This window comes from Bufo gargarizans, chromosome 2, assembly GCF_014858855.1.
Source record: "Bufo gargarizans isolate SCDJY-AF-19 chromosome 2, ASM1485885v1, whole genome shotgun sequence".
NCBI classification, from domain to species: domain Eukaryota; kingdom Metazoa; phylum Chordata; class Amphibia; order Anura; family Bufonidae; genus Bufo; species Bufo gargarizans.
The window spans coordinates 718,547,569-718,575,368 of record NC_058081.1 but is presented as its reverse complement, the minus strand read 5'-3'; the positions used below and the strand labels follow the sequence as shown (position 1 = coordinate 718,575,368).

At 46.4% G+C, this 27,800-nt stretch overlaps 1 protein-coding gene across 1 annotated transcript in view; it reads left to right on the top strand.

Annotated features, from left to right (window-relative positions):
* The first annotated feature begins 1,119 nt into the window (after positions 1–1,119).
* LOC122927107 (phospholipase A2 inhibitor and Ly6/PLAUR domain-containing protein-like) overlaps positions 1,120–27,800 on the top strand; it is an 89,543-nt gene continuing 62,862 nt past the window's right edge. The window contains exons 1-3 of the mRNA XM_044278690.1: positions 1,120–1,269; positions 14,528–14,684; positions 15,038–15,151. Of these exons, the coding sequence (XP_044134625.1) occupies positions 14,633–14,684; positions 15,038–15,151 (166 nt within the window). The 5' untranslated portion in view covers positions 1,120–1,269; positions 14,528–14,632. The remainder of the gene's footprint in view (positions 1,270–14,527; positions 14,685–15,037; positions 15,152–27,800) is intronic.

Here is a 27,800-nt window from a genome sequence, read left to right as displayed (position 1 = left end):
ATAATTAATATCTGTTGCTGACCAAATATACTCCTTTTTTCTTCCCTCCCCTAATCTCTCTAAATCATTCATTGCTTTCCTTCTATCTACCTTTACTTCACTACCCTACAACCTCCACCTAACCCCATCCCCCACCCACTTTTTCTTTCTTCTTTCTTTCTATTTTCCTTTCTCTTTCTCCCCCTCTAATACCTCTCTGGTCTCACTTTTATACTAATTCCTAATACACAGCAAATCTCTCTAATTATCCTGATACCCTTCTTCCCCCTCTTCTATTAGAGGCCTATGAGCTTCTTGCTAATGTATTCATTGTTGGTTGCCTCAATGCGACCCTGGTTTGTTTATTGGTTTATTTTTTGTTTCATTCTCTTTTTGTTAATTCACACTCAGAGTATTGTGGTACTATGTCATTGACTATGATTGTGACACACAGGAGTCTGATTCTCCTCAGGGCCGCCTACCATTTCTACATTCCCCTCTATAGCTGGGACCAGCAGTATTACGCCCGGACTCCCCCTTACTTATCATTTAACCCCTTATGACTGACTTCAAACTTACATCCTTCAATGTAAAGAGACTTAGATCTCCCTCTAAAAGATCCCAAAGTCCTCTCTCTTCTATGGAAGAAGAGCTGCTCAGTAATTTTTCTCCAAGAAACACATTATAAACAAGGCAAATTGCCAGACCTTTCCCAATCTAGATTTCCGGTGTGGCTTCACTGTGGTTCAGATGGTGCGGCCTCGAGCGGAGTCAGTATGGGCTTTCGAAAAAATTTCCACTTCCAATATTCCACCCATATGTCAGACCCAGAGGGAAGATATATCATCCTGAAAGGTCTTATTGGCCATAAGATATTTACCTTTGTGAATGTCTACTCCCCTAACTCTGACCAGGTCCCATGGTTTCTATCTGTTCTTTCTTTGGTGGAATCTGTCCAGGAAGGTACATTAATTTTAGCAGGTGACTTTAATCTTGCTTTACATACTCTACTGGATAAGTCCTCCAAAAAATCCCCAGTATCAGTTAAACTTCTGAAAAAACTCAAAGCTAAATTACACGTAATGGGTATGATTGATATATGGAGATGTATAAACCCTTCTACTATTGACTATACTTTCTTTTCCGCTCCAGGTCACTCATATAGTAGAATAGACTATATCTTCATATCCAAAGACTTCCTGCATCAAAGCACTGACCCTGAAATTGGAAACATCACCATCTCAGACCATTCTCCGATTTTCTGCACCTTACGCTCCCTACCTGAGTCTGGTAAGTCCCCCACTTGGAGACTTAATGAGTCCATATTGAGCGATGATGGCCATAAAAACCACTTCTCCTCCCTCCTAGAACAATATTTTAAAACTAATGATACCCCTGACATCTCCCCACAAGTGCTATGGGATGCCCATAAAGCATTTATACAAGGTCATTTCATCAGCAAATGACTACTACTAGACACTACTAGATCGTATACATGTCTTGGAAGCGTTGCATAAACAATCCCTTGCTCCTCAACAACTATCTGACCTCTCAACACTTAGAGCAGAACTCAAAAGCCTACTCAACAAAAAAACTGCCAAATACTACCTTTCCTCCCAACATAAGTTCTATGCCCATGGTAACAAGGCCTCAAAATTAATGATGAATCACATTAAACGTAAAAAACCCGCCAGATACGTAACCTCAATTAACTCCCCCAAGGTCATCAACTTTTTTCGCCTGAGGCCATTGCTGAACAATTCCGCCTCTTCTATAAAGACCTTTATAATTTACCTCCTTCCATGGTCATCCAGCCCAAAACGGATAAAAATCTCCTTACCAAATCCTTTTTAGACACCCTAAATCTCCCATTCTTAACCCCTTCCCAATCCGAAGATCTGTCCAAACCATTCTCCACTGCTGAACTCACTTTAGCTCTCAAAAACTCTCCAAACGGTAAATGCCTAGGAGCTGACAGGCTTTTAACTATCTATTACTCCACCTTCCAGGCCACATTACTCCCCTACCTGCTATGCGTATGTAATTTAGCCCTGCATAATTGCACCCTCTTTACAGACATGACAAAGGCAATGATTACTATTATACCCAAAGAGGGCAAAGATCCCACCCTATGTGCTAACTACCGCCCCATATCCCTCCTAAATATTGACCCTTGCAACAAGAATTCAATCCCTCCTACCAAACCTTATTCACCCTGATCAGGTGGGCTTTGTAAAAGGATGGTAGGGCAAAGATAATACAACCAAAATTCTAGATGCTCTTTATTACACCACATATAAAAAGTTGCCATTGGTTCTACTAGGCACCGACGCGGAAAAAGCTTTTTACCGCATAGATTGGTCTTACATTAAACTCACGCTACTCAAATTCAACTTCCCTGCCCCTTATATACACGCCATTTTCGCAATGTACAACAATGCTTTTCGCCTCGGTCCGAGTGTACAACCTTGCTTCCTCCAGTTTCCTGATTAAGAATGGAACACGCCAAGGTTGCCCCCTCTCCCCCCTCATCTTTGTCCTAGTTATGGAAACCCTCATGCACGCAGTAAGACAGGAGAGCATCATACAATGTTTGAAAATTGGGTCCCAAGAATTTAAGCTTGCTGCCTTTGCTGATGACCTCCTAATTCTCACCACTAATCCACTTACATCCATGCCCAAGATACTCTCACTAATTAACAATTTTAGCTCCTTATCTAACTTTAAAAATCCTGCACACTGGCCTACCCCCTTCTTGCAAGGCCCTTCAATCAAACTCTCCATTCAACTAGACTGAACAACACCTAACATACCTAGGTATTAAAATAAACTCTCATCTGCCTGACTTATTTCACTTGAACTACACTCCCCTCCTAAAATCCATTGCCGCTCAATTGGACTCACTGGAGGGACATCATCTTTCTTGGTTTGGCAGAAAAAATATGGTAACGTCTTTGGTCATCCCTAGGCTTACTTATCTCCTCCAAGTGTTGCCTAATATGATTAAAAAAAACTAAATAGTCTCATTCGCCAATTCCTGTGGCAAGGGTAAAAGTCCAGAATCTCTCTTTCCACCCTAACCAAACCTAAACACTTGGGAGGTATTGGCCTACCTGATCCCGAGCTATATATGAAATCCATCCACCTTTGTAGAGCAATTGATTGGATCCGCATCCCTTGCCACAAACTTTGGCTCTCAATAGAGAATGCTAACTTTAACTCCCCCCTCAGGTCGCTGTTATTGACAGATAAGCCTCTAACGGCCCCATGTCCAGTGACTAACTCCATGATACGCTCTACCATTAAAATGTGGAATTGGTTCACCTCTAACCACAGTGACCTATTGCCTCTCTCCCCCCTCTTGCAAATTAAAGATCTCTCCCTAGCTCCTGTGGAGATTAGATCATCAGCCCCTCCAAAACCCATGACATCCTCCACCCTTGTAACTGACCTCTTTAATAAGGATGGTTGTGTTCTCCCTGAACTGGAGCTCGCTTCCTCCTTAAATATCCCATCCACCACCTTCCTCACTCTTAAATTCCTCAAAGCTGAATTACTCTTGCGAGCTAGTTCTCTGTCCAGCAAGAACTTCCCTAACTGGCTTGAGAACTTACTAACCAATGCTTGTTACTCCCCTTTTCCCCCAAACTGATCTCCCTTCTCTATAAAAAAAACTTAATCTCCCCCCCCCCCCCAACCTGCCTTTGTTGGTCTATGGGAAAAATACCTAAACAGACAATTTTCTGATAGAGAAACCAGTATCTTCCTCAATATTTCACATTAACTCTCACGGTGTCTAGGTGGTACAAAACTCCTGATAAAATAGCTCTCCTGTACCCCGACATTCCCGATACATGCTGGAGATGTGGCTCTGAAAAAAGAACCTTCATGCATGCATGGTTGAAATGCCCTCCAATATCTGCATGGTGGAAACAAATTTTCCAGATGAGCAATAATATATGCAAATCCAACTCCCCTTGCACCCCTGAAATTGCCCTTTTATCCTTTGACATAACAACTACTGGCAATCGAAAATCATCCTTGTTATTCTACCTGCTATCAGCAGCCCGGCTCCTAATCCCCACAATGTGGCGCTCTGCTGAAACCCCCTCCATTGAACAATGGAAAAACAGAGTAGACCAAATCTACCGCCTTGAGGAGCTCTCTAATTGGGAATTAGGGACTAGAAATAAGTTTCTCTCTACTTGGACCGCTTGGAAGAGTTACAGAAATGTATCTTAAACCAACCGGTCTCTCATGACCCCCCCCCATGTACCTACCTTAATCATAGAAAAATGTGTCCCCCCCCCCTTTGACCTCTGTGATCTCTACATAATCATATTTATAATGTACTCTCTCTCTACCCTCTGTACATGCATATTTTGACATCTGATTGAGATTCATTTCTATCCTGCTGTGTCAGGAAATGTCTGATACTCAACCTACTGTAACCTTGTGCTTTGGAAAATGTTTTATTGTTTAAAATCAATAAAAATTGTTTATAAAAAAAAGCCACATTTAAAGTGCCTTTATGTTCAGCCACTTTCCTCTGGTGGAGTAGAGAAGTCAGGGGCAATCCAGGCCTTGTTCATTTTGATAAGAGTCAACCTGTGAGCATTTTCAGTTTGAAAGGCGGATGCGCTTATCAGTTATTATGCCCCCAGCAGCACTAAATACTCACTCTGACAAAACGCTGGTGGCAAAGCAGGCCAGCACCTCCAAGGTGTAGAGTGCCAGTTCGTGCCACGTGTCCAGCTTGGACACCCAGTAGTTGTAAGGCACTGAGGGATCACTGAGGACGCTGACATGGTCTGCTACGTACTCCTTCACTGTCTTCCAAAACTTTTCTCTCCTTGTGACACTAGGCCGCGCATCAGGGTGAGGGTGCTGGCGGGGTGTCATGAAACTGTCCCAGGCCTTGGAGAATATTGCCCTGCCTCTGTTGGAACTGCTGTGTGTTCCCCTTGTCTCCCTTCCTTGGTTGCCCAAGAAACTACGTACTCTGCCGCCAGCTTTGGTAGCTCATCCTCTCCACCACAGGAATGAGAGATGTGAAGTTCTCTTTGTAGCAGGGGTCGAGAGGGTGAACAGCCAGTAATAGGTGTTGCTCAAAATGCGTATAACGTGAGGGTCACGAGAAAGGCAGCATAACATAAAGTCGCAACAGACAAGACTTTGCTGTCCTCATCAGGAGGATGACTCTTAATCTCCTCATCCTCTTCCTCCTCTTCGGCCCATCCACGCTGAATAGATTGAATAAACCTGCTATGGTACTACCCTCTGTAGTTTAGGCAATCATCTCCTGCTCCTTCTCCTCATCATCATCCTCCAATTCGCTCTGAGAAGATGAACTGAGGGTGGTCTGGCTATCACCCAGTGTACTGTCTTCCCCCATTTCCACCTCTTCCACATGCAATGCGTCCGCCTTCATTGTCAGCAGTGAGTGTTTCAGTAGACACAGCAGTGGGATGGTTACGCTGATAATAGCGGCATCACCGCTCACCATCTGTGTTGATTCCTCAAAGTTGCATAAAACCTTACAGAGGTCAGACATCCATGCCCATTCATCGCTTGTGAAGAGTGGAAGCTGACTGGAAAGGAGACATGTTGCAGCTGGTATTCCACTACTGCCCTCTGCTGGAACTCCACGTTACACATGTTGGCCAGGTTTTGTGAGCAGCAGAGAGCAGTAGTGGAATACCAGCTGCAACATGGTTGTCGCCTTTCCAGTCAGCTTCCGCTCTTCACAAGCGACAAATGGGCATGGATGTCTGACCTCTGTAAGGTTTCATGCAACTTTGAGGAATCAGCACAGATGGTGAGCGGCGATGCCGAGCTCCAAAGCCACCACCAAGTTACGGCCATTATCAGACACAACCATGCCTGGTTGTAGGTTGAGTGGAGAGAGCCACAGCTCAGTCTGGTCCCATATACCCTGCCACAGCTCTGCGGTGGTGTGCTGTTTGTCACCTAAGCAAATTAGTGTCAGCACAGCCTGTTGCCGCTTCCCCACTGCTTTCAGCTACTAACTGATGACTGACTGGTGCTGCAAGATGAGAATTCAGAGGTAAAAGTGGAGGAGGAGGGGGAAAAGGGGGGTTGCAGCAACTAATGTAGGTGGTGGCGGAAATCCTAAAGGAAGTAGGGCCCGCAATCCTTGGCATCCGGGCCTGCGTCTTGGACAGGGGATTGGCCAGCACGTAACACAAGGGAAGAGGAGGCAGTGGTGTGACCCGCAGACACCGATTGTGGACCCAGGCATTCGGCCCAACTATTGGGGTGCTTTCATGCCATGTGGCGGATCATGCTGGTGGTGGTGAGGTTGCTAGTGTTCAGGTCCCTTCTCATTTTGGTCCGGCACAGGTTACAAATGACAATTCTTTTATCATCTGCACTTTCCTCAAAAAAGCGCCAGACTGTGGAACACCTACCCCTTGGCAAGGGAGATTGACGCAAGGGGGTGCTCCACGGAACAGTTGCGGGCCTGTTTGGTGTGGCCCATCTTCTCCTTTTTGCCACCCCACTGCCTCTTCCAGCCTGTTGTGGTGCTGCGGATCCCTCCCCCTCGGTACTGCTGTCCTCAATCTGCTTGCCTCCTTCCCGGGTTGGGTCAGTGATTTCATCGTCCACCACCTCCTCTTCCACTTTCTCACTCTAGTCATCCTCCTAACTTGTTGACTTAATAACAACCTCACTTATTGACAATTGTGTCTCATCCTCATCGTCAACCTCTTCAGACACTAATTGCAATGTGATATATTCAGATACTGCGCTAAGGGACATATATATTATTGCAAGTTGGTGTACAGGTATTGCAGATATATGGTTACTGGCACATGAAGGTGTATCAACATACAGGCGCTTAGCTGGTTTTAAACAGTGTACCTGAAATGTCGGCTTCAGTATGTGTGCCTTTGTCCGTATCCCCGTACTTGATGTCGAAGTTTATTTCCTTCTATTTTTCTTCTTTGCTAGCAGAAAGCAGAAAGTTTTCTGTAGTGACTCAGAAAACAATGATTCTGCAGTATGGACCCATTGTTGGCCTAGTGGGCTTTAATGATCACCTTAGATGATCACAAAGAAAATTAATGTTTTTTCTATGCTAAATTATCCAGCCGATCGCTTTTGGTCTGTTCACAATGAAGCAACAACCTTATCATCTGGGGTGTGCCAACATTGCCATTGCCAACACACTCATAGAGGTAGTCGCTTTATTGTGATACGCAAGCCCCTTCACCACAACAAGGTAACAATCATGAAGGGGAATTGACACATGTATGTGCCTTTTTTTTTGTTTGGTTTTTGCAGCCACAGTGCAGCACTTTTTTTGGGATGTATATGGTTTTCATCCTCAGTTTGGTACCTTTTCTGGGACTAGATCTTCTGGGATGCCAAAGGAGGAGAGATCTTCTTCTGCCTTGTCTTCTATCTGGTGGAGGATCTAGGTGAATTTAGAGAAGATGGGTGAGAGATATAAGCGAATGGCTGACAAGAGACGTATGACTGGTCCGGACCTGTGTGTGGGTGATCTGGTGTGGTTATCTACTAAAAATATTAAACTGAGAGTACCATCTCTGAAACTGGGTCCAAGATTTATTGGACCTTACAAAATTTCTGCGATGGTCAATCCAGTAGCGTTTCGTCTGGATCTTCAGCAGACTTGGAGGATCCATGATGTGTTCCACAGGTCTTTGCTGAAGAAATTTGTGAAACCGGTGGAACCATCGCCATTGCCTCCTCCCCCTGTTCTGGTTGATGGAAATTTAGAGTTCGAGATCTCTAGGGTTCTCGACTCAAGAGTTCTTCGGGGTTCTCTTCAGTACCTGATACACTGGAGGGGATACGGCCCTGAGGAGAGGATGTGGATTCCGGCTGTGGATGTTAGTGCCAGCCGACTGGTGAGGGCTTTTCACAGATCCCACCTGGATAAAGTTGGTCTGGGGTGTCCGGAGGTCACCTGTAGAAGGAAGGGGGGGGGGTACTGTCATGCCCTGCTCAGGTCATGTGCGGAGGTCTGCTAGGTTAGCAGCACATGTGTAGCCTTTTGTTATTGTTTTGGAGTTGAGCTGTATCCGCCTCCCTTTAGGTGCGCTGGGTGGGATCGTTGGTATGAGCTTAAATTACGCCCACTACCAGTGTCCTGTGCGGGTTATAGCTTCTGTCTTGTTCAGAGGAAGGAAGGAGGGAAGGATTGCTGTTCCTGCTCAGTACAAGATAAGTTGGTTTTGTTTTCTTGTGATTGTCTGTCTAGGCTGTTAGAGAGACGCCTGCCCTCTCCAGGTCCTGAGGGAGCAGGCTGCCTCTTTCCCCTTTCACCATCTTAGGGATTTTAGGGAATCTTCAGCTTAGGCACGAGGACACGTTCATTCCCACCTTCAGGGTCTGAATGTGGGCATAGAAGTCTAGGGAGAGCTGGCAGGGATTTGTCAGGAGGTGACCTTTATCCCCAGCTTTCTGCCTAGACATTTGTTTTGTTGTATTCTGTGTATCTTGTATCCTGTCCAGCGTGGCACCATTTTTCTATAAACTCATCCGGTGTGCGATCCTCTGCACTTTCAGGCAAGCCGATGAATGTTATTTCTATGGAGTCTATTTTCTAGGTCATCTGCTTTTTGCTTCCAGAGCTCCACTCTGGAATATCAGATATAGATCTGGGAACAGTAGCATCTTCCTTACGTGATATACGCTCTTCAGCGTGTTGAGCTCTTTCTCACAGGTTTTGCAGGTCTTGGCGCAGTAGTCCCAGATCAATCTTGACTTCATCTAATTTCCCTGAGAGAGATGTCTTACATGCAGTAATGGCTTCCAGGACTTGAGCTGATACTTGTTTAAGAGTGAGCTCTTCATGATCCTCCTCAGAGGCAGTTATAGGGGCTGATAAATCTGATGCTGTGCTTGCCCTGGTGTGCACTTTCCGCTGTGGTAGTGGTGAACGGGCACCCTCAAATTCTCGCAATATTTCAGCAGTGCTCTGTGCTTTTTGTGGCCCCATTGTTATATCAGGATAGTAGCCGGTATGCAATAGGTGAAGCTGATTCGAGGGCTCTTGGAAGTGCTATGTGCTTTCTTATATAATAAAGCTGGTGTTAAAGACAGGGGATATTTTCCTGGAGTTGTCTTGTACTCCTACAGGTAAAGCAGTGGACTGTATATAAGGTCAGGCAGTCTGCGATTGCTTCTTTGTTGACTTTATACATAAGGTTGTGGCTATACTGTGTGAGATGGGGGGGTGCTGCTGAAGCTGGAGCCTGCGTCTATCTGTTTTTTCCCCCTCCTCCCAGCGCTGCAGAGGTGCCGCCAAGATGGCGGGAAACTGAAGGAGGCTGTGTGTGGCTGAACTCTTTTCCTACGCTGCAGTGATCCTGTCCACCCCCTCCCGATCACTTCCCCTTGCTTCTCACCAGGTCTAGTGCCCCCGAGAGCACAGCAAGTCCACCGCTTAGACCTCCCTCATGGCAAACATGTCCTAGCTCCCGACGTAGCTCCCTCTGTGCTTTCTGAAGGGTAAGTCCTCTATGCGCTGGTTTCTATATGCTGTAGGGCTCAGCCAGGGGTCTATTTGCGCTAGAATGGAGGTTGTTAACCAGGATTTATCCTGATCTGTAGTGCCAGCCACGGAGCTCCTCTTACATGCATCCAGCCATCTTGGCTGCTGGCCACGCCGACCTTACTTTTAAATACTCACATTCTGTGAGGGGATATTAAAACCCATACTCTTATCTAACAAAAAATAAAATTTCTTAATTCAGCCATATTTCCCAGGTAACTTATGATCAGAGTCATACTGTTTTGCCACCTCCACCAGAATCCATACTCTCCTCTCCCAAGCTCTCAAAGGGGTTGCTGGTTTCTGGTCCCTTCGCTTCTAGACAATCTTACCCTTCTGTATAACGGAAATGTTCTCTTCTTCTTCCGTATCAGATTTCCCACCACGCTCCATTTGACTCTTTCCAGTCCACCCTCCCCCAGACGCCTCACCATATAGAAATTCTCCAATATTTGCTGGGTCAGATGCACTTGGTAAATCCTCTACAATTTCCTCCAAGGTTCTTACAGGAGGTACTTCAGAGCAGGGTGAGCCATCAGGTTCAGTAGCATGGCGCAACACAGTCCCCTCTCTTCTTTCTCTCCTCACACCCTCACTCACCATAGCAGCAAAAGTTCTTAATCTTCTCTGTTCCGCCGCTCATCCTGGACTATCTGTTGCTGCCTCTGTGCCTCATGTTCTCACGTCTTTGGGCTGTAGCACTTGGGCTATTCCTATACATGTGATCTGTCTTCCCACATATATCACATGGCCTAGGGGCTGGACATTCACCAGCGGTATGTCCCTTCTTTTTACTGTTCCTGCAACACACTCCTTTCTCACATCTCTCCTGAGTGTGTCCAAAGGAATAGCAGTTCCGGCAATATGTCAGCTGTCCAGGATACATCAGGAAACCTCTATTTCCAGCCACAGAAAAAATAGCTGATGGATGACTGCAGATCCACCTTCAACTTAACTTTGAATCGGTACTTGTAATTAAAAATGCCAAGACGATTCAGCTGAGGGACTACCTACCTTCCCCATATAGTCACAATATTTCAACAAAAAATCCGTAAGCAACTTAACTTCAGTAAATGGATTATAGACATGCACAACAATTGTAATTTCCTAAAGGCCAAAGAATAGAGTTACCTTTACGCCCATCAAGTCAGGATCTTCTGAATGGCTTCGGAACCATTCATATAACCCCCAAACATAAATTCTCATTCAGGAAGGTTATAACATACACACCTTGCTTATGGAAGTTCTGGACACTGTAGGTGTGATGTCTCTCAGCTCCAGCCTTCTTTTCCCTGAGCTCTGCCACCATAAACTCCAAAGTGTTTTTCCTTATATCCTTTGGGTCCACTTCCAAACGAACGGTGTTAGGGATTCCAGCCATCTTTAAGAACTGTCAGCCTGAGCCACAGAAAAAAAAAAAGTTGTCCCCTTTATTGAAAAAAAAACAGATCACCTCAAACTTCGCACCCTCTGACTACATACGGTCATGCCTTGATCATAGCCAGAAGGCCGAGAAGCAAACCAGCCAATTTTTCAAAAGGTTCAGTTCGGATCCAATTAGTCACAAGTCAAAGTTGTTTCAGTTGCCCTGAAAATCGGTATATAACACCCTCTAATCTCCTAGAAAGAAAAAATAAAATAAAAAATGTATTTTGTTTTTTAAGAATGTTTTCTCTTTCTCTCCTCCACTCTCTCCTCTTAGGCCGAATGCACATGGCCGTGAGCAGTCCGTGGTAACACGGCCTGGATTCCTGCTGAGAGCAGGAGCGCACGGCGTCATTGGTTGCTATGACGCCGTGCGCTTCATGCCGCCGCTGCACTACAGTAATACACTGGTATGATCTATACGAGTGTATTACTGTAGTGCAGCAGCGGCATCAAGCGCACGGCGTCATAGCAACCAATGACACCGTGCGCTCCTGCTCTCAGAAGGAATCCAGGCCGTGTTACCACGGACCGATCACGGCCATGAAACACTGTCGTGTGCATTCGGCCTTAAGCTCTGGAATGCCATGACAGCAATTGCAAATATCACAGTGACACTGACATATATATACTGTAGTTATGGGTAAATGCGTGTTTGACTGCGCCATCCCATGTGTTATGTTTTTCCTGTTAGAAACATTCCAAAAATAATTTCTTATCAGTGTTTAAACATACAGTGTTATGGAAGAAAAAACTGTGGCTCAATGGTTGCAGATTCCTACCACTGATTATACATACACACACATATCAATGTTAGAAGATAGAGTAGCATCTGCTGCACAGGCATCCAAAAATTATACCTTAAAGGGAATCTGTCACCATGAAATTGTGAAGTAATCTGCAGGCTGCATATTATAGAGCAGGAGGAGCTGAACAGAAGGGGAGGGAGAGAAGATGTGTGCCCCTGAAGAAACTCAAGGAGCAAAACCTGGGTCGGGCAAGGAAAAAAGATGCTGGGATTTTTTTTCTAATGCGATTTTAAAGTGCATGTTTAAATTTCTAAATCAAAAGAAGTTGGGAACACTAGCAGACTCATGTGGTGTGTGCTGTAATTAAGTCCGTGGTTGGGCTCTGTGTGCTGGCGTGTGAACATGGACCTTCGCCACAAAGAACTAAACAAGCTGCGGAGGATACCTTTGATACGCCTGTTGTTGGTGGAGTGCCGTGTAAGTACAATCTGTGCATTGCCATACGGATTTACACTATTGCATTCTTTTACAAGTTGCAGGATATCCACAAATAGGACATCTGCAGACCTCGGTACCTTTCTAAAGGGAGAAGGAGAAAAAAACTGTTTTATACCATCTATTTACGATACGCGCGGTCCGAACCCTATATGTACATTCCATGAAAGTGTGATCGACCCCACAACACTACTCGGACCTGCAGCAGAATTCTTGCGGACTGGTGATTAAGTATCTCTCTTTTTTACTGAATTAAGTGGCTCAGCCCTTTACCCAGACGCCTCAGAGTCTAGGTCCTCATCTTGTGCTAAAGAGCTTGCTGACCACTCGTGTTCCTGACTTTATACTTTGTTCCTGGACTTTGTTTCTAGTCTGATCCCTGCCTGCTTGCGACCCGGATTGTCTGACCTTGTTCCTGTGCCACCTGCCCATTGCTTGTTGACTATGTCTCTGCCTCTTCCTCCGGTTCCTGTCTTTTTGCTCCTGGTAACAACCCTGCCTGTCTGACCACGTTTCTACTGTCGGTACCTTCTCAGGTACCTCCTGGTCTGCCTGGACCAGCTGCCACTGACTGGTTTATGCTCTGGAGTAGCCCCTGGCAATTACTGACGGTCAAGCCTATCCTCACCATCTGAGGCTCTAGTGAAATCCGGGTAGTTGCTTAGTTACTTCCCTCTAGAGTATTACTAGATAGTGGCACAGTGGGTTCACATCCGCTGATCAGTGACAATCAGCAAGGGCAGATCTATACATTGACCCCAGTCAGAGGAGTGTGAAAATCCTCACTGATCCATAACTTGTTCATTTTGACAAAAGTGATGTTTTGTACACTGGCGGAGGACAACTTGGTCTGTTTGGGTGTCACAAAGTCTCCTGTTGTGCTGAAAATCCTCTTTGAGATAACATTGGAGGCTGGGGAAGAGAGAACAGAGAGAGCTCACTGGCACAGTTTGGCCCACTGCTCCAATCTAACTAACCAAAAGTCCATGGGGTCAGGAAACAGTATCCCCTGGAGAAAGACCAGAGTCCAGGTAGGATTGGACCTGGATGCTGAGGTGGTACATCTCCATTTGTTGATTTGCATCAGCCTGGCATTGAACATGAAAGAATTGCTCCATCATGTTGATGGTACTGATTTGGCTGCTGCTGCTGTGGCTTCTGCTGCTTGTGGTAGCAGAGATGGGGGAGATGGGTAACTCTGCAGGGGGTGGAAAGGGGCCCCAGTCAGAACCACCGAAAGCTGTGGCAAGCTGCATACACAGTGTTTATTGGTAATAGCATAATTTGGCCTCCCTTTCAGCAAGAGGAAAACATTCTCCCATGTTGCTTTGATAGCGAGGGTCTAAAAGCATGGCGATCCAGTAATCATTAGACTCCTTCTTGTGAATGATACGCCTGTCAGTATGTAAGCAAGCAAGCATACATACAGCTTACCATTCTGGGCAGTGTTAGTCCAAGGACCCGATTCTTTCTGGCTCCACTCCCCCCATTGAGATGACGGGTCATTGTGACAGGTGTCATCATCCTCCTGCTCCTCTACCAATGACACGCTCTTCCTCCTCCAGTGACAGCTCCTTATATTCCAAATCCATAAGACTTGCTACTTGTTGGTCCACTTACTTCTAGGTTTTCCCGCTATTAAGATGCCTTGGTCACACTTAATCACAGCATTTAAAGGCTTAAAGGGAACCTGTCACCTGGATTTTGCATATGTATCAAATCATTTTTTTTACACAATAAAAGCACACAGAGCTATGGGGACTTGATATTGCGGATGTGCTAGCGGCCATCTAGCAACCCATATCCTTAGCTCTATACCCAAAATCCAGGTGACAGGTTCCCTTTAAATGCCTGTGATCTGCATTACTGCCAGTCATGGACATTAGTCACAGGCCCGCTGGATATGGCGCCCACTGCACGCACGAGTGGGCTCCATGTTTAGAGAACTTCCCAGCGCCGTCCATGTAAGGATTAAGGGAAACAAAAACTCTTTATTCTAACATAATCTAATTTGAAGTGATTTGATTCTGGGGATGAGAGGGATTTAGTTAGAAATTATTTGGACCTGAATCTAATCACAAAGGTGATTTTGGATGAATCGGACCCAAACCAAATTTTAAGATATTCATTCATCTCTCCCCGACTGATTTAGGGGGAAAGGGGATAGAATGATAGAAGATGTGAGCCTGATACCTCTTATGTATGTGCAGGGTTAACATTTAGCATTAAAATTCAGAATTTTTTTTACACAATTCTTTCACAAACCAAACAAAGGTGTTTCACAAAATTACAAAATCACAGAAGAGGTAAAGTTTGTTTCGTTTCTTGGTAGGTTTCTTCTTTCCTTTCTCAAGTCCCACCCTAACAATATTAAATTAAGAACCTCGATCCTCGAGAGTGTCATCTCACATTACATCCTGCCTTCAAGAACTGAGCCATGAGCTCCCTGATCGGAATTCTCAGCCTCCTCTCGGCTCTTGCAGCGACAAGTAAGTTTTCAGAAACATTATAAGACCTGAATCATCCTTTGTTTTATATTTGCTTTATTATTTATTTACTTATTTTTATGGATTTGTTCATAATAGTCTTAATCTTAAAAATAATATTAAATAGCAATACTAATAATAAGAAGAAATAATAAAACTAATAATAAAAATATTACCATAAACTAACATTTATTTTAATGTTAACCCCCCAATGACTGGTAAGATTTTACTTCTGATCCTGTTCATAGTGCTACATAAGCTATTATACATTATTCTCAGACCGTTGCATCAGAAAAAAATGTGCTGGCAAAGAACTAATAGGTAATAAATGTCCTGACTGTGTCCCATTTCTTTAGGCTATGCTCTTTCATGTACACACTGCTTTTCTAGCGAAGCGACATGCTCGGGTCCCAGCTTAACCTGTCCTTCAGATCATCAGTGCGGATCTGCATACATAGAAACCACTATTGGTGAGTTGTCTGATTAAGTTCAATCTTTTCTAGTGGTTTGGAGGGGTTAGACTCTATCGTAACTCAAGCTTAATCTGTGTATAAAGTTTCCAATAGACTTTAAATATTTTTAATATCCCTGTTTGCTGTCTGTGAATGGGAACCTATGGTATATTCCTGTTTAGATCCATGGGCTGAAAACCCATCAAAACCTAAGAAGTATCACAGTCCTACAAGTGTCTCCGGTGTAGACAATCCTCTGTGACTTAAAGGGAGTCGGTCACCTCCATATGGCCATACACAGTGCTTACATGGCTCTGTAGGACACCTATGCAGGATTGTAACTGTACCTTTGTTCTTTTCTTTACCCTAAGTTCACACTTGAGCGTTTTACAGCGCGTTCCTACGCACTGTAAAACGCGCAACACATGAAAACCAATGCTTCCCTATGGGGCTGGTTCACATTTTCGCGTTTTACAGCGCGTTTGAACGCGCTGTAAAACGCCCGACGCTCAAACAAGTACAGGAGCTTTTTTTGGGGCGTTTGACGCGCGTTTGGGCCATAGACTCTTTGGACAACACTGCTGTCAATCACCCAAACGCGCGTCAAACGCGCGTTTACTATTACAAAAAACGCGCATAAAAACGCGTGTGAAACCAGGGTTAGACTTGCATCAGCAGGAAAAACGAAGTTTAATTAATATGCAAATGAGCACTCGCAAGTGCCCAGGGGCGGCGTTCAGTGTGTAGGTGCCCAGGCTGCTCTGCCTTCTTTTCACTTTACTCCTCCCCATGTCTCCATATTCTTAAAGCCATAGTTTTTTTTTATTTTTTGGGGGGCAACTGTCTTATGTAGGAGCTAAGTTTTTTCGGTTTGAGATGACGGTATGATTGGTACTTTTAGGGTGTATATGACTTTTTTGATCGCTTGGTATTACACTTGTTGCGATTTAAGATGACAAAAAATGGCTTTTTTACACCATTTAGTTCATGTGATATTTTTATACAGCAGGTTCTTATGGATGCGGCAATACCTAATGTGTATACTTTTTTATTTATTTAAGTTTTTTTTATACAAAAACAGCATTTTGAAAAAAAAGAAATCACATTTTAGTGTCTCCATATTCTGAGAGCCATAATTTTTTTTTTTAGGGTCTAATTTTTTGCAGGATAAGGTGACGGTTTGAGGTTTGATTGGTATGATATTGGGGTGCGTATGACTTTTTGACTGCTTTGCTTTACATTTTTTGTGATGTAAGGTGAAAAAAAATTGCTTTTTTGACACAGTTTTTGTTTTATTTTTTTTACGGTGTTCACCTAAGGAGTTAGGTCATGTAAGGAGTTAGGTCTTCTATGCCCATCCGATCAGAGCGCGGTAGCTGTACGACACTGGATTTCAGACCTAGTTTTCAGCGCTGTACATATATGGCGCTGGTATCCTATGGGTTAAATCTCAGGTGAGGAGGTGGATCCACAGCTAAATAGGAAGGTTGATCAATCAACAGCTGGGCTGAGAGCACAAGGAAAGGATTAACTCTTGCAATGCTGAAGGACAGTTCACTGAGCACTAGCCCCAGTTCACACAGGGGAAAGTAGAGCAACGTCTGCGCCTGCTCAAGACTGCAAGACATCAACTCTGTATGTCTAAGGGTTAAATGAGCTCTTGTTCTTAAATAAATTATGAAGGAATGTGACTAGGGTTGAGCAAACCCGAACTGTAAAGTTCAAGTTCGTACCGAACTTTAGGATTTTTGGACTCCGAACCCAAACATTTCAGTAAAAGTTTGGGTTTGGTGTTCAGCGCTTTCTTGGCACTTTTTAAAAGGCTGCAGACCAGCCAAGCAACAAGCGTTTAACTGTCTGACCTTAGAAGCCATCACAAACCTGCCTGTTAATGGCATGGCTGTGATTGACCAGTGTAGCATGTGCAGTACGCAGCCCTGCAGGGTGAGCGATGGTGAGGTCACAGTTACTAACCAAGGGTGTTTTTGGTACTCAGTTTTTATATATACCCTGGGCACGCGTACAGCAGTGATGGAGAGGCTGGCACAGGGATCCTCTGGGGCACCCTCTATGTATAGGGACCAGGCCGGGTGGTAGGTGAGGTGCCCTGGGTGTTGCAGGTTTAATATGCCGGTGGCAAGATCCCTTTAAGTTCGTGACGCCAGTGCCGGTAACGGTGGCACACCGATTTGTTGTAGGAATAATTGAGGAACACAAGTTGCAGTGAACCAGAACTTCCTTTTACTGAAACAGTTCAAGTATTTACAGTTCTTTAGTTAGTTCCACATGAAAAAGATTGTAACAGGCAGGCTTTATATAAACGGCAGGCAAAGTCCTTGCACGATACACAGAGGGAATAACACTTACAGATCAGGCTGTATTTTCCTCAGCTCCTGTCTGGCTTTCTCCAAGGCCCGTATGCCCCATTGCCCCATTACACTTCCTCTGGTATATGTCTCCTTACTGTAGAAATATCCTTCTGCCCTTCAGCTCTCTGTTTGGCTGGAATAAACTTGACTCTGCGCTGAACTTGTAAAGGAACTTGGTTTCTCAGGAGGCAAACTCTTCTCCTGGATGCAGGCTAGTACCATGGACTGTCTAGCTGCATGTTAGAAGCTGCACTTCAGCTGCTGCCTAGCTAAAGTCACACCGGCTCCTAACCACACACTACTTCTCCCTGGACTGGACCTGTCTATATAAACTAGGGGGTTCCATAGCTCCCTCTACTGCCTAAGAGGAGGAACTACACCCCTAACAGGCCTGGTACACAGGAGATAACAGGAAAATACACATAAAAACATTACATAAAATACAATGACCCTGTCCCACAGGAGGTGGGTAACAACGTGGCCCAATTGACCCTTGTGTAGTGCCCACATTTACCTAGTGGAACACTACACATGTGACCCAGGCTCTATATAAGCTGGCAGGGCCGCCATCAGGGGGGTACAGCCAATACCCCAGTAAGGGGCCCAGACCCTGGGGGGGCCCAGCCAGTTCCAAAAAAAATAAAAAATAAATTTTTCCCCCTCCCATTTGTCAGTGACTTGAGTTGAACATTATTGCATCGCTAGAGGGGGGCAATTGATCATTCCTTGCTAGTGATGTCCGGTTCATGAACGAATCATTCATTTGAATCGATTCAGTTCACTGAACCGGAGGAGTCGATTCACCTGACTGAGCCGATCCGAGTGAAACAGCTCAGTCTGACCCAGCACGCAATAGCAGAGCCGCCGGCAGCAGGGAGGGGAGGGGCTCGGGAGGCGTGTAATCTGATCCTAGAGTGGAAGCTGCTGCTGCCAGCCCCTCCCCTCCCCACCCACCAACCAATCAGAGCTGAGGAAAGGCAAGCACTAGCAGCTCTGAGTCTGAGTCACTGACACAAGTACAGGGAGTCTGAGAATCGAATGAGTCACAGGTTAAAAGAATCTAAAGATCCGACTGCAAGCAGCGTTTTGGTGTCCACCTCCAGAGCGGAATGGAGGCGGAACGGAGCCAAACGGATGCATTCTGAACGGATCCTTATCCATTCTGAATGCATTGGGGCAAAACTGATCTGTTTGGGGCCGCTTGTGAGATCCCTGAAACAGATCCCACAGGCGGACCCAGAAACGGCAGTGTGAAAGTAGCCTATGCCGCATACTGAGCTGAGCTGTTTCAAAGGCTCCAAATTATTTATTTTCATATTGATCCTTATGTTGTCTCCTTGGCCAGGCAGCTCTATGTTGTGTGGTCTTTGCTCGGGGGTAAAATGCAAAGCTGTTTTCTGGATTATCCCACAGGGCCAGGATCCTCCATCACTTATTGTTATTAACCCCTCCCTTGCCAGCCCACCCAGCCCTATTTAGCTTTGTGTTCTGCTTTGAAAAAAAAAATGTTTAGGCCATGAAGGGGTTAATTAAGTGTTGGAGGGGGTGGGGGGTGTTATTGTGCATATTGTGTTTGGGATCCATTTAACAAGTTTGACCAGTTGGGTTTGAGAGTGGTTGAGTGTCATCCACAGATCCCCCATAAAAGTGTCATCCACAGATCCCCCATAAAAGTGTCATCCACAGATCCCCCATAACAGTGTGTCATCCACAGATCCCCATAACAGTGTCATCCACAGATTCCCCCCATAACAGTGTTCGTCATCCACAGATCCCCCATAACAGTGTCATCCACAGATCCCCCATAAAAGTGTCATCCACAGATCCCCCATAAAAGTGTCATCCACAGATCCCCCATAAAAGTGTTCGTCATCCACAGATCCCCCATAAAAGTGTTCGTCATCCACAGATCCCCCATAACAGTGTTCGTCATCCACAGATTCCCCCCATAACAGTGTTTGTCATCCACAGATTCCCCCCATAACAGTGTTCGTCATCCACAGATTCCCCCCATAACAGTAAGTCATCCACAGATTCCCCCCATAACAGTAAGTCATCCACAGATTCCCCCATAACAGTAAGTCATCCACAGATTCCCCCCATAACAGTAAGTCATCCACAGATTCCCCCCATAACAGTAAGTCATCCACAGATTCCCCCCATAACAGTAAGTCATCCACAGATTCCCCCCATAACAGTAAGTCATCCACAGATTCCCCCCATAACAGTAAGTCATCCACAGATTCCCCCCATAACAGTAAGTCATCCACAGATTCCCCCCATAACAGTAAGTCATCCACAGATTCCCCCCATAACAGTAAGTCATCCACAGATTCCCCCCATAACAGTAAGTCATCCACAGATTCCCCCCATAACAGTGTGTCCTCCACCGATCCCCCCATAACACTGTAACAGTAAACCTTGTGCTTTTAAGGTGTTTTTTCTTAAATGTGCCAGGGGAAGATTGCTAGGGCAGATTAGAACAGGTAGTGTAGTTAGTGTTAGTGGAGGGTCCTGCTTAAAAGAGTCTACCTTGTCGTGGTAGCAGGCTTCATATTATTTGGTCAAAAATTAATTCCTTACTGAAATCGCTGATTATCACTTTTTACTGTCTTTGTAGTTGTAAAAAAATAATGAAATTGGGGGTAGGTCCTTGGGGGTGGAGGGGAGGTGGAGTCAGGACGAATTCTGAAGGGTAGGGGGGGGGCAGGCCTTGAGCTGTGTAAGGGGCCCCAAAATTTCTGATGGCAGCCCTGTAAGCTGGAGTCACGTAGCGCTGCACGTCACTCTGCTGTGCTAAGAGTAGGGAGAGGATGCAGCGGGTGATTTCAGGGAGAGAATAGGACTGCATCTTTGCTCAAAACCTGAATCGAACTCCGCTATCTACATACATTGTGTTTTTTTTATCCTGCCCTGAGCCCAGTGACTGGAAAAAAAAAAAAAAATGTATAAGTCAGTTAGGTGTGGGGCGGACATTTTATGTAAGCTCAGTGAACTAGCACTGCATCTGAGCTTTTGGGAATATTAAAAATCAGAATTTTTTGGGCAATTTACAGCATCTGGTACATTTGCAGGCTTAGGCCTCATGCACACGACCGTTGTGTGCATCCGTGGCCGTTGTTCCGTTTTCCGTGATTTTTTTGCGGACCCATTGACTTTCAATAGGTCCGTTGAAAACTTGGAAAATGCACCGTTTGTCATCCGCCTCCGTGATCTGTGTATTCTGTCCGTCAAAAAAATATGACCTGTCCTATTTTTTTGACGGACAACGGTTCACGGACCCATTCAAGTCAATGGGTCCTTGAAAGAACACGGATGCACACAAGATTGGCATCCGCGTCCGTGATCCGTGGCCGTAGGTTACTTTCATACAGACGGATCCGAAAGCTTCGTGAAAACTCAGATCCGACAGTATATTCTAACACAGAGGCATTCCCATAGTGATGGGAACACTTCTAGTTAGAATATACAGAGAACTGTGTACATGACTGCCCCCTGCTGCCTGGCAGCACCCGATCTCTTACAGGGGGCTGTGATCAGCACCAGGGCTGCCATCAGAAATTTTGGGGCCCCTTACACAGCTCAAGGCCTGCCCCCCCCCTACCCTTCAGAATTCGTCCTGACTCCACCTCCCCTCCACCCCCAAGGACCTACCCCCAATTTCCTTATTTTTTTACAACTACAAAGACAGTAAAAAGTGATAATCAGCGATTTCAGTAAGGAATTAATTTTTGACCAAATAATATGAAGCCTGCTACCACGACAAGGTAGACTCTTTTAAGCAGGACCCTCCACTAACACTAACTACACTACCTGTTCTAATCTGCCCTAGCAATCTTCCCCTGGCACATTTAAGAAAAAACACCTTAAAAGCACAAGGTTTACTGTTACAGTGTTATGGGGGAATCTGTGGATGACTTACTGTTATGGGGGGATCGGTGGAGGACACACTGTTATGGGGGGAATCTGTGGATGACACACTGTTATGGGGGGAATCTGTGGATGACTTACTGTTATGGGGGGAATCTGTGGATGACTTACTGTTATGGGGGGAATCTGTGGATGACTTACTGTTATGGGGGAATCTGTGGATGACACACTGTTATGGGGGGAATCTGTGGATGACGAACACTGTTATGGGGGGAATCTGTGGATGACGAACACTGTTATGGGGGATCTGTGGATGGCGAACACTTTTATGGGGGATCTGTGAATGACGAACACTTTTATGGGGGATCTGTGGATGACACTTTTGTGGGGGATCTGTGGATGACACTTTTATTGGGGATCTGTGGATGACACTGTTATGGGGGATCTGTGGATGACACACTGTTATTGGGGATCTGTGGATGACGAACACTGTTAGGGGGGAATCTGTGGATGACACACTGTTATGGGGATCTGTGGATGACACTTTTATGGGGGATCTGTGGATGACACTTTTATGGGGGATCTGTGGATGACACTCAACCACTCTCAAACCCAACTGGTCAAACTTGTTAAATGGATCCCAAACACAATATGCACAATAACACCCCCCACCCCCTCCAACACTTAATTAACCCCTTCATGGCCTAAACATTTTTTTTTCAAAGCAGAACACAAAGCTAAATAGGGCTGGGTGGGCTGGCAAGGGGGGGGGGGGTTAATAACAATAAGTGATGGAGGATCCTGGCCCTGTGGCATAATCCAGAAAACAGCTTTGCATTTTACCCCCGAGCAAAGACCACACAACATAGAGCTGCCGAGCCAAGTAGACAACATAAGGATCAATATGAAAATAAATAATTTGGAGCCTTTGAAATAGCTCAGCTCAGTATGCGGCATAGGCTACTTTCACACTGCCGTTTCTGGATCCGCCTGTGGGATCTGTTTCAGGGATCTCACAAGCGGCCCCAAACAGATCAGTTTTGCCCCAATGCATTCAGAATGGATAAGGATCCGTTCAGAATGCATCCGTTTGGCTCCGTTCCGCCTCCATTCCGCTCTGGAGGTGGACACCAAAACGCTGCTTGCAGTCGGATCTTTAGATTCTTTTAACCTGTGACTCATTCGATTCTCAGACTCCCTGTACTTGTGTCAGTGACTCAGACTCAGAGCTGCTAGTGCTTGCCTTTCCTCAGCTCTGATTGGTTGGTGGGTGGGGAGGGGAGGGGCTGGCAGCAGCAGCTTCCACTCTAGGATCAGATTACACGCCTCCCGAGCCCCTCCCCTCCCTGCTGCCGAAGTCTCTGCTATTGTCTGCTGGGTCAGACTGAGCTGTTTCACTCGGATCGGCTCAGTCAGGTGAATCGACTCCTCCGGTTCAGTGAACTGAATCGATTCAAATGAATGATTCGTTCATGAACCGGACATCACTAGCAAGGAATAATCAATTGCCCCCCTCTAGCGATGCAATAAAGTTCAACTCAAGTCACTGACAAATGGGAGGGGGGGGGGGGGGAAATAAATTTTTTTTTTTTTTTGAACTGGCTGGGCCCCCCCAGGGTCTGGGCCCCTTACTGGGGTATTGGCTGTACCCCCCTGATGGCGGCCCTGATCAGCACAATTAACCCCTCAGGTGCCGCACCTGAAGGGGTTAATTGTGCGTATCATAGCCCCCTGTAAGAGATCAGGGGCTGCCAGGCAGCAGGGGGCAGACCCCCCTCCCTCCCCAGTTTTCATTTCATTGGTGGCCAGTGCGGCCCCCTCCCTCTATTGTATTATTATCATTGGTGGCCAGTGCGCCCCTCCCCCCCGGCCCCCCTCCCTCCCTCTATTGTACTATCACTGGTGGCACAGTGTGCGGCCCCGCCCGGCCCCCCTCCCTCCCTCTATTGTATTAATATCATTGGTGGCACAGTGTGTGGCCTCCCCTCTCCCCCCCCGATCATTGGTGGCAGCGGAGAGTTCCGTTCAGAGTCCCAGTTTAATCGCTGGGGCTCCGATCGGTAACCATGGCAACCAGGGCGCTACTGCAGTCCTGGTTGCCATAGTTACTTAGCAATATTAGAAACATCATACTTACCTGCTGCGCCGGGAGCTCCTCCTACTGGTAAGTGACAGATCATTAAGCAATGCGCCACACAGACCTGTCACTTATCAGTAGGAGGAGCTCCTGGCCGGTCACAGACAGCACAGCAGGTGAGTATGATGCTTCTAATATTGCTAAGTAACCATGGCAACCAGGACTGCAGTAGTGTTCTGCAGTAGTAATACAATAGAGGGGGGGGGGCGCACACTGTGCCACCAATGATATTAATACAATAGAGGGAGGGAGGGGGGCCGCACACTGTGCCACCAATGATATTAATACAATAGAGGGTGGGGCACACACTGGCCACCAATGATATTCAAACTGGGGAGGGAGGGGGGTCTGCCCCCTGCTGCCTGGCAGCCGCTGATCTCTTACAGGGGGCTATGATACATACAATTAACCCCTTCAGGTGCGGCACCTGAGGGGTTAATTGTGCTGATCATAGCCCCCTGTAAGAGATCGGGTGCTGCCAGGCAGCAGGGGGCAGTCATGTACACAGTTCTTAGTATATTCTAACTTGAAGCGTCCCCATCACCATGGGAACGCCTCTCTGTTAGATCCGACAGTATATTCTAACAGAGAGGCGTTCCCATGGTGATGGGGACGCTTCAAGTTAAAATATACCATCGGATTGGAGAAAACTACGGTCCGATGGTATAATAGGGACTCCTGACTTTACACTGAAAGTCAATGGGGGACGGATCCATTTGCAATGGCACCATATTGTGTCAACGTCAAACGGATCCGTCCCCATTGACTTGCATTGTAAGTCAGGACGGATCCGTTTGGGATGGACAGGCTGACACCAAAACAATTTTTTCTTCATGTCCGTGGATCCTCCAAAAATCAAGGAAGACCCACGGAAGAAAAAACGGACACGGATCACGGACCTACGGACCCCGTTTTTGCGGACCTTAGAAAAAAATCGTGTGCATGAGGCCTTAGTCAGTGTGCAATTTAAGCTATAAATACAGCCATCATTTTCTGGGTTTTTAAAAACACACGTTTTTTTGCCAAGAAAACACTATTTTCCTGATCTGCAAGTGTTAAATTCAAGTTTAATATATACAGCTTTCATATTCTGTTACCAAAAAAACACTTTTTTGGCAATATACAACATCTGGATTAGTCAGTGTGCAATTTAAGCTTGAAATACAGCCATAATTTTCTTGATTTTTAAAAACATTTTTGTTTTGCCATATTCCACTATTCTTCTGGCCTTGCAGCATCAGCATGTGTGAAATTCCAGGGTTATAAACTGCGGTCAAATTCAGTTAATAAACACATTGAGATTGAGTGCACCGATGCCCAATCACTTATGTTTCAAGATGAGTACATGGGAGGACCATCACAGCACGTCTCGGATGATTATGAAACACAGGTGCCAACTGTTGGGGCTTTTGAAAATGTGCAGACCGACAAGGAAGGCAGGGGTGAAGACTGGGTGGAAGATGATGTGGAAGACGATGAGGTCCTTGACCCCACATGGACTCAAGGTCATGCAAGTGACCTATGTAGTTCGGAGGAAGAGGCGGTGGTCGCACAGAGCCACCAGCAGAAGAGGGAACAGGGTGCAAAAGTGGAGCGGCCATCCTCTAGACAGTAGGCATGCTACTGCCCACCGCAGCAAGGGACCGAGCACACCAAAGCCAGCTCCAAGGAGTTCCCTGGCGTGGCAGTTCTTCAGACAATGTGCTGATGACAAGACACAAGTGGTTTGCACACTGTGCAATCAGAGCCTGAAGCGAGGCATAAACGTTCTCAACCTGAGCACAACCTGCATGACCAGGAATTTAAGTGCTAAGCACGAGCTGCAGTAGAGTAGACACCTCAAAAACCAAGAAAGGTCTCTGGCTCCTCCTGCTTCCTCTTCTTCTGCAGTCTCGGCCTCTTCATCCACCTCTGGAGTGACAGTGCCATCTGCCACCCCGCAAACAGCGGATCTTCTAGCAACACCACCACCTGGGTCACCAAGCATCTCCACAATGTCCCGCGGAATCGTTCAGCTTTCCATCTCCCAAATGCTGGAGAGGAATAGGAACTACCCCCCCCCCTACCTATCCGTGATCACTAGCCCTGAATGCCAGCATTTCAAACTTACTGGCCTTTGAAATGCTGTCATTCCATCTGGTGGAGACGGATAGTTTTAAAGGCCTTATGGCGGGTGCTGTCCCACAGTACGTCGTGCCCAGCCGCCACTACTTTTCCAGGAAAGCCATCCCTTCCCTGCACAACCAAGTAGGGGACAAAATCAGGTGTGCACTGCGCAACACCATCTGTGGCAAGGTGCACCTGACTACAGATACGTGGACCAGTAAGCATGGTCAGGGATCTTATATCTCCATAACAGCACACTGGGTAAATGCAGTGGCGGCTGGGCCTGAGGCGGATAGCAGTTTGGCGAATGTCCTTCCACCACCGAGGATTGCAGGGCACTTCAGTTTGCCTCCTGTTGCTTCCTCCTCCTACTCTGCTTCCTCATCCTCTACCATCTCCTCATCCAGTTAGCGTAACACCTTCACCACCAACTTCAGCACAGCCAGGGGTAAACGACAGCAGGCAGTTTTAAAACTTATCTGTTTGGGGGAAAAAACCCACACCGCGCAGGAGCTGTGGACGGGCCTTGAACAACAGACCGATGAGTTGTTTGTGCCAGTCAGCCTCAAGCCCGGCCTGGTGGTGTGCGATAATGGGCGAAATCTCGTAGCAGCTCTGGGACTAGCTGGTTTGACGCACATCCCTTGCCTGGCGCATGTGCTGAATTTGGTAGTGCAGAGATGTCTTAAAAATTACCCCGATATGGGGGCGGAGCTTGCTGCAGAGCTGGGCAGAAGCTGCTTGCAGGAGCTCTGCAGTAAAAGTGGACAAAAACCGAGATAACTTGGCAAATCTGGGCTTATATTCGCCTGTGACACCAGATTCCATCCCAGGTCATCGCCTGGATCAAGAAAATACATTATTTGCCCATATCTGTGAGGGTGAAGATTTGAGGCCTACAGGAACTAAGTGAGCACCGGACTTTATTAGTGTGCTCACCCAGAACACTGAAGCCGTGCCCCGCGGCTTATATGCCACTTGCCGCCCGTTTCAACTGAGGACCCTAGCGGACGTGAAGGCTGCCTTATTTTGAGAGCTATAAGATCCGGACACCTCCGGACAAGCGGAGAGCGGACAGAGGACTGCGCAGCTGGAAGCCGGTGAGAAGAAGCCAGGGACCGGCGAAAGTAGTTCCGGCCGTTCACCGCGGCTGACCAAAGAGCAGAGGGCCCGCAAAGATCACCCAGGATTTCCCTCCTGGAGAGAGCGTGGAAGCGGTGAGTGCCCTGAATGGCCCCTGCTAAGTGCCAATGATATACAGCGCCAGCCTCCTCGTTTCCAGCGACAGCCATCGCTGCGGCCCCGAACTTGCGACCGCATCACTATAGAGATCAATCCGCCGGAACCGCCGGCTCTGAGAGAAGCGGGAATTTTGAATCCCCTACAATACTGGCACTAGACACTGTGCCTTGCTGCAGCCAGGGAAAGCTGCTAAACCAAGTAATTAAAGTTATACTCTCCCTATTAATATGGACAGCTGCTTTGAATAAAGAATCCATTACTGGAGTAGTTAACGTGCCCAGCCATAATCGGGACAAGCTCCTAAAGCAAATAAAAGATACGGACCCCATGTAGGGTTGTCACCACTTCCTAGATAAAAAATGCAATATTAATGCTCATTGAAGATTATAGTGGGAGACAAAATTTACGCCGGCATATGATGCTCGCCTGTGCCTGAGCTCTGCACTATAAACCGTTACTGCACTAGCTATCTTAAGCATACCGCTTGAAACATGGTCAAGATCGGGAACCCTAAAGCTGGGGAGCACCCCAGTTCTAACAAAAGTCAAGTAGCAGGTGGGGATATGGATAAGTTCCTGAAGAAAGCAGCCGCTTCATATGTGGCCCGTGATTCCAAATTGGCGTCCGCTCAACCCCAGAGGGTAAGATCGGAAGAGGAAAGTGATGGCGAGGAGCCGCAAGGTAGAGGAGCCCTCCCAATTACCAGACAGTACCTTAAGAATACACTGGGTATAGCCCTTGAACCCCTCCTGAGCGAGTTCGCAGCCATGCGCCAGGATATGCGCCATATAGGGGACAGGGTTGAGACCCTGGAGAGTCAGCAGGTCCAGATGTTGGACTACCAGAGAGCCACCTCAAATGCATTCCAGAGATGCGGGTCTTACCTGAACCAGATGCAAAACGCCCTTGAAGATCAAGAGAATAGAGGCCGCAGAAACAACTT